Source organism: Monopterus albus, unplaced genomic scaffold (genome assembly GCF_001952655.1).
Source record: "Monopterus albus unplaced genomic scaffold, M_albus_1.0 scaffold363.1, whole genome shotgun sequence".
Taxonomy (NCBI): Eukaryota; Metazoa; Chordata; class Actinopteri; order Synbranchiformes; family Synbranchidae; genus Monopterus; species Monopterus albus.
The window spans coordinates 156,825-169,317 of record NW_018128243.1 but is presented as its reverse complement, the minus strand read 5'-3'; the positions used below and the strand labels follow the sequence as shown (position 1 = coordinate 169,317).

The window sequence follows — 12,493 nt, the reverse complement described above, 5'->3', positions numbered from 1 at the left end:
CTGCGCACACACAAACATGCCAATGACTTAGTGAATATTAGCCATCTGAGCAGCAGCTGTTTTTGGTCTCCTGTGTTTTTAAGCGAGGAATAAGAGCTGCTCATATTTTTGGGAGGATTCTAACTCGCTGCTCATCTTCTCCAGCCCAGCCTGCCTCTCCTCACATTTCCTCATTTTTTTGTTATACAGCTCTCTCCCTCTCTCTTCTTGCTTCCATTTCCCTCTCTCTGTCGTTCTCTCAGCACTTGGTTCTAATTTTGGAAGCATGGAACCTCGGGGAGCGCTCTCCCAAAGCTATTTACGTCCTTGCCTCTCCTCCTCTTCTTCCTCCTCCTCCTCCTCCTCCTCCTCCTCCTCCTCCTCCTCCTCTTCTCTCCCTTTCGTCGTCCAGGAGGAGAACAGCAAAAGGATCCTTTGATGCATCAGAGCAGAGGAATTCGGCTTCTCTTCATCTCTGTATTTTTGTTGTGTTGTTAGCTGTGAGAATCAGTAAAGGGGCTGCAGCAGCTTCGCTCTCGAACTGATTCCTTCCATCACTTCTCAGCTTATGGAAATGTACAGTTTTGCTGGCAAGCAACCAGATTTCTTTGGTTTCTTTGTGGTCTTGGTTTTGCATGGTTGGCGGTTTGGTGGCAAAGACTCTAAGACGCTTTAGTACACCAGAGGAGACAAACTTTGTTCTTCCATCTACATGACTGGTACATCCCAAAAAATACCAGCCACTGTCATTATCTCAGGAACCAGTGGAGTGTTCTGCATGGATCAGGACTCCAGGTGTTGTAGACTGACCAGAAAAGCATATTTCAGGTCATTTTCCAGCCTGGTGCTCTTTGGATAACCTGTATTTCCTAAATTTGACCTTCTGATTTTGAAGAGTGGCAGAAGTGGAGTATTTCTATAAATGCAAAAACATTAGAAAAGAAGATTTTGTCCTAAGTGTAAGTGACTGGTCATTACATCACAAACGGAACAGCCAGAAGCTCCAAGTCAAACTGCAAACCGGAGCCTGACTAGGCTGTCTTTGCTGGATTATGCAATAAAGGCACAGAGGAGTTCTTTCTTGAATTTTTTGATGGAATTCACGGTAATTTTTTCAGTGAGTTTAAAGATTGTTTTACAATAAAAACACGGAAAACAATTGGTAATTTGGAAGTTTTCAGTGTAACCTGTTACTAGTTTTTGAAAGCACATTTCAGTGTTTGTTTCCCCCTGCACTTGACAACTTGAATGCTAAACTAAGCCATGCTGGTATTTCGGAAAGGGAACTGACTGGTGCTTTCATGACAAAATAGAACACTTCCTCTTGTCTTGGCATGCTGTTGCACCCCACGGTGTCAGGATTGTGCACCATGTTACAGACCATCTATGAGACTGAGTCCTGTTTTTCCTCTGCCAGCACAGACAGCCACCACCAGCCTCTGGAGCTCCTGAGTGGCAACAGGGGCTCCAGTGCTGCCATGCCCACCACTGGTGAGTCATAGCAGGGAAAGGGGAGGTGGGCTGTGTGGTATTTATAAGGTCTGCTAATAACTTTGCATTTTTGTGGGAAGGTTTTTGCTGCAGGTTTTTTTTTTAATTATCTTTTGGTGTATCACAAAAGCTGTTAGTGGTCATGATTATGTTAAGTTCCAGTGAATGGTTATAGGTTCCAAAGGAAGAATGTATGTGTGGGAGCTCAGGGGTGGTGTTGATAGAACAGGATAGAAGGATGGACAGGAGGTTTAGGTCAGAGGTTTTCAAACTGTACGCCTCCCAAGAGGGGTTGATGCACAGATTCTTTGAGTTAGAAGGAGCAGGTGCATGCCGGTGTTTTAAAAACAACAGGAAGGTAGTGATTAGTTTCTTCTAGACAGAGGTTCGGCTATGTTGGCGTTACGCTGGCCCTTTTCTGTTGCAGCTTTACACTGAACTAAAAAAAGCCAGCATAATACCACCCCTGTTCTTCTTACACAGATATCAGTGTGCCAGTATTAGAGGTGTGACATTTAATGTGATGTCTGTTGTGACATATAACCATGCATGCAAAACATACTCATACATATATGAGAAGTAGAAACCCTGCCAATAACATTTTTGCTTTCAAATGGCAGATGACCAGAGCAGGTATATGCTTTGCTTGTCCTGCACATTTACGACATGATTCAGACTCAAAGTTCTTGTGCACAGTGGGCAACATGTTCATGATTATGGCTATAGGTTATGTTTCTTGCAAGCAAGAAACCCCGGTGGTGCGGTACAGAAACAGCACTTCATCAAAACTTTACACTCTTCCACCCACAACCCCCAAGCTGCCTCACTCCTTTTACACACACGCTGAGGAGAAATGGTTATGCTAGTTTTACTAGCTTACCTCTCGTGGATGAATAAATACAGCATCCCATGCTAGGCTTTTACACAGATCAGTGTGGCAGAAGATTGGCGCAATAATCCCACCTTAAATGGGCAGTATAAAAGGGCTTATTTTAGTTTGTCCTGCTGATTTGGCCTGTTTTTGCTTATCAACATGGTTAGCAATTGCAGCAGTAGAGGCAACTAAGGTTGGAGATAACTACCTAAGCTATTATATCATTATTGCAGATGTTCATCACAAATAAATGTCCAAATATTTGCTTACAAATCACAGTAAATGAGATGCTCCATAATTTGACTGAGAATCATCATTTTTGGTTTTCTTAAGTATCAAAGTCATTCAGTGATAGTTGTTTATGCATCCATGGGTACAGTGCAAACATGACTTGCTAATAGCTAATTGGACATACATTTAATGGTGCTAATTTTCCAAAATCTTAACAAATATAGGTTGAAATAACAGGGCTGAAGTTGTAGCCCATTACTAATTGATTCCATGGTATCACTTTACTTTCTGATTTCCTCAGTTTTAAAGCAAAGTAGGTCCATGAAACCTGCTGTCTTCACTTCACTTTTTTCATGAGAAAAGGGCAAACATGCTTCAAGGTGCCTCACAGGTGTTTCTGACATATCACGTTCACAAGAAGGGGATTAATGCAAGGTCACAGTGATCTTAACCTTTGACCACCAAAATTTAACCAGTTCATCCTTGAGTCCATGTGGACACTTGTGCTAAATTTGAATAAATTCCCCAAGGTGTTCCTGACATATCGCGTTCACAGGAATGGGGTGTTCAGGCAGGCAGCCAAAAAACATGAACCCAGCTGTGGCTATTGCCGACACAGAGTGCAGTATTTGTAGTTATCCAAATGTAAACAGGTGCAACAGGTAGCCTAATAGAAGCAGATAAACTATCTGTTACATCAGTCCCACTGAATATGCAGTTCATTTTAAAGTGTGTGTAATTTTTATTTGGTGTTTTACCATGAGTCAGATACAGTGTACATATGTACGCATTTCAAGTGTAGCTAGTATTTCCCTCCTTGTGTACTATTTGACCATAGTTTTCCCTTCCCCCAGGTGTTTCTATAGGCTCCTCTGGGCGCTTTTTGTACACCAAATGCTTCCAATGCACGACTGAACGCGCCCGGTATAGTCATGAGCATGACACTCACACGATGTGCATGACAGATGCTGTGTGCTGCACATGCAACATTTTCTGACTGTGCCAGTGTGTGTTACATGAACCATCATGTGTGTAAATATGACTGGCACAGAATTGGATATCTCAGAGTGATCGGCCGGGCACCGATCGTGGCAGATCAAGCTAAAAACCTGCCAATTCTGATTTCCAGCTGCTCGATCGGCGCATGATCTAATTAATATTATCATAGCCGGTAGTCTATATATCCCACACCCTACTCTGGAGCTTTACAATCCTTGGCCATTAAGTGTCATGTTCGACCAACTCCCATTTATGCTTGGCGCCTAGTGTGTGAGCAGAGAAAATCGTTGTTTTCAGTATGATACATGGCTGCTCAATACCAATAATTCCTATTATTTAGGTATAGTAAAGTCTGTGGAACAAAGTGGCTGCCAAAGTGAGGTGAACAGAGCGTGGTTTGATGCAAGAATGTTGGTTAGTTAGTTGGTACAAGCAGGACGCACACTAGCTCTGATCTTCGTTGCACAGATATAGTATTGGCTCACTGGGGAACCCAGGTCAGTGTGTGTGTGTGTTCAGACTTCACAAGCTCACAGAGACTTGAGTATAACAATTGTATATTGGTGTTATAGTGGTGATGCATCCTCTGCTGTAGCTTGTGATTTCTTTCATCAACCTTTAGTTTGCTTTTTTACACAATATTGATCAAACTGGTCATGTGCTGTGTATGACACTGATGTGTGTTAGCATACAGTTGCCTATAAATAAAGGTAATGGCCAAACTACAGTACATACCAGTGTGTGAACTAATCTGAACAAAACTATTCACTGCAGGGCTGGGTGATAATAATTTCTGAGCTCATCACTATGAGCGATCCATTCACATTACACATAGCCATTTGACCCAGGGTTAAAATAAAAGTATTGATCAGTGCACCTTTAAAAATATGCAGACATACTGTGTAACTGACTGAACCAGATGTTATCAAAGACAGTAACCCTGGTACAACAAACAGACAACATCCGTGGTGGATGACCTACAGCCTACCAGCCCATAATACTCCTGACCCACCCCTCAGTCTCCACAGCAACACTAAACATGTGACTTCTCTCTCTCTCTCTAAGCTTCTAATTTGTTTAAAGTACACAGCCATTATACTATTTTTACCTCCTCCCTGTCTTTCTCTGTCTTTTCTTTCTCCTTCTCTGTCCCCTCCTGGCTAGAGTGTTTTGCAGGGCTGACGTCATCATGCCTATTTTCTTTTAGCAATGCGGAACGAACAAGACAGGGAGTGAGAGAAGAGAAAAGAGGAATATTAGTTTCCAGAAATACCTCCCAGCAGCAGCAGTAGCAGCAATGTGAACGAGCCACCAACAGAGAAAGAGGGAGACAGAGAAAAGTCATGGGACGTGGTGTAGTTTGTTTAGGGGCTTCAAAATCATAAAAGTGGTGTTCACTTGTGAAGATTGTTTTTGCTGAACAAAACATATAAGTGTCATAAACTTTTGTTTGTAACTTATTTTCTGCAATAATCCAAAAGCCTATGGAAAATTCCCCGTGGCTTTTTATTGAAGGAAGCAGGGTGATGCTAACTTCCGGGTTGGCCTGCAAAAATATGTCATCCCTATGGCACTTTATTAGAAGCAACAAATCATGGCGAGTACTTAGTGTGGCATCGTTGATTTTTGATTATAGTTTTAGAGAAAGCACACATAGCATTTCTGTCAAAGGTAGATGGAAATTCCAGTTGGTGGGTTGGTTTAGGGTTAGAGTTAGTAATGAATATGCAAGTTGTGCATTCTAATGGTGCAAAAAAGTTCAATAAATATGTTTTAAAAAATAGAAAAGGTTCAAGCATTATGTGTTACAGTCATATCTTCTACAGCTTCATTTATTGTTGAGCTGTTCTGGACCTTCTTTTTTTGCGATCGTGATTGTTTTAAGAAGAGGCAAAGTAGGACTTTAGACTATATTTTATCTTTGATGAGTAAATCAGCTTCTATGAGCTATGTAGTATCTTTACCAGACATGAGTAAAACATCATTTTTAGCCTTGTCTAATGGTAAGAGCATCTCCCAGTTCAGTCTAGTTCATTGGCTAGAGCAATATGAAAGCTATATAGCAACTAATGGATTATAGACAGCATTAGGGTTGGGGAGTATGTTGTTAAATATTTTTTAAAAAATGAAGAAGAGAGGCACAGTGGTGCACTGTTTTTGTTTTTTTGGGTTCAAACCTGGCTGGCGACTTGGACCTTTCTGTTTGGAATTTGGATATTCTCCCTGAGCCTGGATGGGTTCTTTCTGGGTCCTCAAGATTACTCCCACAGTCCAAAAACATGCAGGTTACGTTGACTGGTGACTCTAAATTGCCTGTAGGTGTGAATGTGAATAGTTGGCTTTCTCTCTGTGTCAGGCCTGTGATAGACTGGTCACCTGTCCGCGGTGTACCTCGCCTCTCGCCCAGTGTCAGCTTTAGTGGTGTAACAGTTCGTTAAATCCATGGTTTGGATCAGGCCTTGGTTTTTGGGCCACGGTTTCATTCAGACTTAGCTTTTGTATTGGATGGTTAATAAGAAAAATCTTGGAAAAATGTTCTTGGTTTTATAAAATCACCAGCAGTGTTAAACATTAAAGAGAAGAACACACTTTAACAAGGATCATTTAGTAAGCAGAGGTTAAATTAAGTATTATGATTTGTACAAACATGAAGGAAATACCTGCACATAAATTAGATTTTTTATCATTTTAATGATATAATCTAATTCACCCAATTCAATTACAGGTTCTATGATAATTTTATTGCTGTAGTTCCATCTGCCAGAACCCCGACACAAGACCATGGGTGTTTGTAACACAGTTTCGGGATTGGTTTTAGAACCGATAAAACCCTAGTTTACTTGCTACATAGTGAGGACCAGAAAAGTTTTTTTTTTTTTTTTTTTTGCTACAGTGTGAGGACATTTTGGCTGGTCCTCACTTTGTGAAACAGCTTTTTTTGAGGATTCAGGTTAGGGAGAGGGTTAGGTGTTAGTGTTAGGGTAAGGGGCTAGGGAATGCATTATGTCAATGAGTGTCCTCACAAAGATAGAAGTACAAGTGTTTGTGTGAGTGAGCTCCCCTCCCTTCCCATTTCACACAGACAGGCAGGCATGAGGTTGCATCTTACACAGACTTCAACAATCTATATGTGCATCAAAACCAACAGTAATGGTGAGAGTAGTTATTCAAACACCTGTTTGAAACAGAACACAGCAACAAACTTGCAGAAATGTGACGTCTTCATTCTCCCCGTGGTCAAGCTGACTGGTCACGTTCATTCTGCTAAAACCACCATGGTGTTCATTCTGCTGATTGTAATGAACTGTTGTGAATGGGAAGACAGCAGAAACTAACTTTAAGTAGTTAACTGTGGGGTCTCTGTGAATGAAGAAGGGTGGAATCCTTGTGGACTTGGAGGCTGAGACCAGCAGCTAGCTCCTCTGCAGCAGAGCAGGGACGTGTCTAGCAGAGAGAACAGATTGAAGCCACACACATTCACCAGTTTAACCTAAAAGCATGCAACCTCATTAAATTAAACATTTAATTATCTGACTGTGACAACATGCACTCATAAATTGTGATGTTCTGATTTGGGGGGTTGTGAAATCATTACATCCTAACACAGGGTCGCAGTCCTAAAAGTTTAAGCTCCACTGTGTTACAGTAAGTTGTGTAGCAGGCTACAGAAATTCAGTCAGTTACATATTATTCAATAGGATTGGTGGCAGTGCTGTGTTTGTTTTCACAGTTTTCAGGTAGTTTGCATAGGATATTCTATTTAATCACTATCAGAAAGTAATGAAATTAAAAACTGTCTCTAAAGTCATTGCACTTTTATGGTAAATGGTCTTATACTTGTATAGCGCCTTTCTATGCTTTTACAGCACACTCAAAGCGCTTTCACATTATTCGGCCATTCACCCATTCGCACTCCCAAGCGCTCACGCATTCACACACCGGTGACATCACCGGGAGCAACTGGGGGTTCAGTGTCTTGCTCAAGGACACCTCGACATGTTGACTGGACAAGCCGGGAATCGAACCGCTAATCCTCCGGTTAGGAAACGACCCGCTCTACCTCCTGAGCCACAGCCGCCCCCTAAAATGGTAATTGTAGTTTTTTATAGTAGAAACACTGCATCATTAAGTACTCGGCAGTTACGGCAAGTGCTCAAATGTAAGTACTCGTTCTTAGTCTGGTGCATCCCTACTTCTCGGGATGAGTTGTAATAACTTTGGTAATCCACTGACTTTTCATCTAGTGCCAACATATGGTCAAAATTTGTCCAGTGCATATTATGCGAGATAAACCCAAAAAACTAATGTAATTACTTTCAACTTCAGCTGTAGCATTCTGTTTTGATAAACTAAGATGGTAAACATAACCTGCTAAAACATTAGCTTGTTAGCATGTAGTTCAAGGTATGTGTGCCAAATTACATCCTCACAGAACTGCTATTATGGCTGTAGACTCTTCTTAGTCTTGTTCAAAATGTTCCTGTTCCAATTAGGGTGATAGCTGCTTTTCTTTGTTTTATGTGGTAATGGGCTGAATATTTTTTGATTTTGGAGTACTGCTCGGACAAGCAATTTAATGACATCACCTTTGGCTTGAATAAATTATGAGAGATCTTTAAAAAAATATTTTCTGACATTTTATTCCAACTAATTAATCAGTTAATGGAGACTTGGATTGGTAGATGTATTGGAAATAGGGGCACTTATTGCAGCCCTTTAAAAGGATCATTTTCGTGATGAATGCTTTATAGAGTGTCATCGGAAGTCCACTTAGACCTGACTCATAATCTCTAAAAAGATACCTCTAGCTAGTTATGTGAAAAGCTTCTCTTTGTGATTTAAGTCTTGTGTTGTGTTAGTGTGGTGTGTACAGAGTCATATTAGCACAAAGGTGTCATTACCAGTGTGTGTTCAATTCTACCAGGATTCACTGACTGGACAAACTGGATGCACAGTCAGCTTCTCATTCTTTGTGTTGCATTCCTTCTTTTGTATGAATTACTGTTTGTAACTGCAGAGAGCTGCAGTCAGGGACTGATATGACTGATGGAAAGGTTTCTTCAGCCCCGCCTCTTTGTCAAACTGTACGTTAGTGTGAGTGTGTGTGTTTACCAGACTATAAATGTCTTCAGTTTGACGTCAGACGCTAGCTGCTGTGGAATGCTGTTCTCTTGCCAAACAGACTGTTGTACACACACTCATAGACCAGTCTCTCACTCACACACACACACACACACACACACACACACACACACACACACACACACACACACACACACACAGGGACACTGTGTGTCATAGTGGAAGGGGAGACACGTGCGTCACAGTGCAACGCCAGAATATTTGTTTAGGTAATTTAGATGTTAGTGGCTGCACACATACGTGCAGATACATAGCCTTGTTTAGCCCTGGCTCTCAGTTTTTGGTTTTTACTAACTTTTCTTGCACCAACCACAGTGACTGAGCTAACTTAACGGTCACAAACCAGAAAATTGGAAACTGGACTGCTTATTTGTGAATGTGTCTGCTTGCACGCGTGTGTGTGTGTGTGTGTGGGGGGGGGAAAAATCGTTTCATCCCACAAGATTTTGTCAGGAATAAAATCTAAACTTGCACCATGCTACAAGCTACAACAATGAATTTGAATGGATACTATACATGTTCCTTATGTCACAGTCAGAGGTAAAGGAAAGGATTAGAAATGATGATATCTTTCTTTCTCTAACTAGTTCCAATCCTCCAGGACAAGGCTAATAAGCTTGGCCTTACTGTGGATGTCGGCGTTTGATAAGCTTAGAACCCCCTTGAGACACAAAAGCAAAACATATGTGCCAAAGAATGGGAGGTGACCAATCAGAACACTTTCATTTAGAATGGTCAAAGATCAGACTACTCAGTAGGTAAGGCCTAATTGAATTTCCTCCTTGGCCAGCCGACAGGAATTATGTTTCAGTAAGTGGCATCTTCTGTTAGTAGCCTGATCCAATAGCAGGAGTTAGCTTTGGCCATTGTTGCCACAGGTCAGTTGTGGGTCAGGGTCACTGCCCTGCACATGGGCACATTGATACTGTAGGTGCTGATGTTGATAACCCTGCTATATATTCCCTCTCTCTCTTGCTAACCTGTTGACTCTTGACTTGACTCTCTGTGCTCCCAAGAGCCAACCTAAATAAATAGTCCAGATGACATTATGTAAAATCTCTCACTCATTCATTTACTCACTGTCACACACACAGTGATCAGTGTAAGCTGATTGGAGCAGCTAAGCTCATTGGGAGCTTCCGATCTAAGTGCTGCTGAGTCTTAGCACTGTAGCTTAAACATGGATACTGGAAAATCCTAAATGACCACATAGAGATAATGGGTTTCCATCCACCTGTTTTTGTTATGCACATTTTCAATTTATATGCAATAAAAAGGATGAGTGGGACTCCCAGAAATTTGAAAAATGAAGTCAAAATACAGTGCAAAAAAAGTGATCACTTTAAGATGACAAAACACCGTGTGCCATGAAAAACAGACAGCAAATAAATGATGATGTCCATGAAGCATATAACTTATGTATAACTGCGTATTTTACCACTCAATTTCTAATATTATTTCATTTGAAACACTTACTTACATTTACAAAAGATGTATCTTTAGGGCTCCTCTGCTAAACTCTTTCAGTCTTGTAGTTGTTTTCTCTTGATTGGACAGTGCTGCTGATATTGTTAGTGGTGCAGCCTAGTTAAGCAAATAACTTGTTTAAAACTACAGTAGTTACTGAGAACTTCAGAAGGACTTTACACTCAGTCTTAGTAATGCACTTATGAACACAAGCCAGTCCAGGTGACTACACAGTGCCAGTTTCTACACTTAGAAGACTGAAACTTTCACTCTATTTACAGACTTGAAAAGATGATTAATTTTTTCCCTGGTGAGGTCCCATATCTTTCATGTCACCCAGTGAAATATCACCTAAGTCCACTCTGGGGCTGGAAGCAGGAAATCAATATTAATCTGTCATACTGATTAGCCCAAGTGGCTACCACAAATCTGGATCAGTCCAAGGTACATTACAGCACACTTTTCACTGATTGAGGGGAGTGACAGAATTTTAACATTTCCTTAACACTAATTTCTGTAAAGCAAGAGAGCACTGGATTCTTTCTTTCTTTACATGCTCCTTTGTTAGTTTTTTTCTGTATCCTCCATACTGCTATAAATAAAAGCAGGTTTCTCTGATAATTTGAATTTATTAATATGTATGACATGTTAGCATTCTGTAGTGTCCTTTAGCCTAGCTATGCTGAATATAGGCTAGGCTAATGCCAAGGTAACATGAGGGTAATTCTAAGGCAGTGCTATCCAGTGCTAGGCTAATGCTAGGCTTGTGTCTATTTTTAGGCAGCAGGACGCTATGTTCCTCACTTTCCTACAACACTATCACAGCTCATTTGAATGAAACAGGAACTGCCTCTGTCTGTGTCTATGTATACAGTGAATGATGTAATAGTCTAAGGTGTCCTTGACGATATTTTCCAGACTAATCAATTCTCTCTCTCTGTTTCTCTGTCCTGCAGTAGTGGAGGTGAAGAGCAGCCTCCCATCGGGTATGCAGAGCCCCATAGGAACAGCAAGCGAGCACAGAGGAGGAGGCGGAGAAGGTAGTGAATAGGGAGTCTTCTAGGACTGCTTGAGGGGTGGGTTGTATGTCTCCAAAAGGGGTTCAGTTTAATAGGTTGAATGGTTCCTAAAAGTGGATCACTGGAGTTTCACGGAATGCATAACACCATTCAAAAATCTCCACCTCCATTCTATGCCACATACAGGGGTCCTTTAGGAGGTACCAGAGTCTTAAAGGGGAACTCCACTGATTTTACACATCATAGTCTCATCACAGATAAGGTTGTATAAAGTATTTTGTGGCTCCAGAGGGAGCTACATGAGTTTTTATATATGTCATCAGGTGATGCCACTTGACTCTGTGTTGGTTGGGTCTGAAAACTACAAGTTTGAAAAGTAAAAAAAAATGTGGGCATGTGGAATTAGAGAGCAGTGATATGGTCAGATATCTGTTCCTCGTCTATGCTGGAGGCTAGTGACTCCAGACTACATTAGCTGCTACTAGTATAACACCACCAGTGAGCGAACTGCCAGTGGTCAGGTTGCATTGTGGGTAATGTAGGTTCTGGGTTTCAGAAAAGAAGTAGAATGCATAGAGTAAAAAAAGGCCGTTACTCTGGTTCTGGTGCATATATTCTGACCATTTTGCCAGTTTTTTTAAATTGACAGTCGAGTCCAACAATATTCTAGGAGGTCAGTGTAAAATTGAACCGAATTTATGCTTGATACAGACAGTAAAGCTTGATTTATAGTTCTGCTTTGCATTTACATCATAGATACGGCATGGGTGATGTGTAGCCTCCTACCCTACCCTGTGTCCTATGCCGTAGCCTGACATGAACCTCTCCAAAAATGTAACTGCATGTCACGGCGACACAGACCGCAACAACTGTGATTGGTTGCATCACATTTCCTCGTTCATGGCTCTTAGTAGCCAGACAAGCACAGAAAATACTCCTCATTCTGTGTTAGTTGGCTCAATGGTCATACAGACCATCTCCTCTGACATCTTCTCTTTTATCTGCATTGCACTAATTTCAGTAAAGGTACCTGCTGTTCAGCATCTATTAGTTTTACCTCCCAACGTGACAACGTATAAATGCTCACAACAGTATAGGTCACTTGTGGAGCCTATGTGTGGGCTCTACATGGATTCAACACAGAACCATAAATCAAGCTTTAATGGAAACCCTGCTGTAGATACCTATAGCATAGGCGTAGGTTTTGATTTATAGTTCATTGTCAGTAAATGTATTGGGTTTTTGCTGATACTAGTGCTAAAATAATACTTTTAAAATGGTGCCGGTGCCT

The 12,493-nt window shown here is 41.2% G+C and overlaps 1 protein-coding gene across 3 annotated transcripts in view; it reads left to right on the top strand.

Annotated features, from left to right (window-relative positions):
* The window catches only part of hdac5 (histone deacetylase 5), a 56,568-nt gene that overhangs the window by 16,184 nt on the left and 27,891 nt on the right, over positions 1–12,493 (top strand). For 2 of the 3 annotated variants that reach the window (XM_020585379.1, XM_020585377.1), the window contains exons 1-2: positions 384–1,470; positions 11,140–11,223. In XM_020585379.1, the coding sequence (XP_020441035.1) occupies positions 1,314–1,470; positions 11,140–11,223 (241 nt within the window). In that variant the 5' untranslated portion in view covers positions 384–1,313. Of the gene's footprint in view, positions 1–383; positions 1,471–11,139; positions 11,224–12,493 lie in introns of those variants that run through there. The other variant, XM_020585380.1, reaches the window with a different exon arrangement.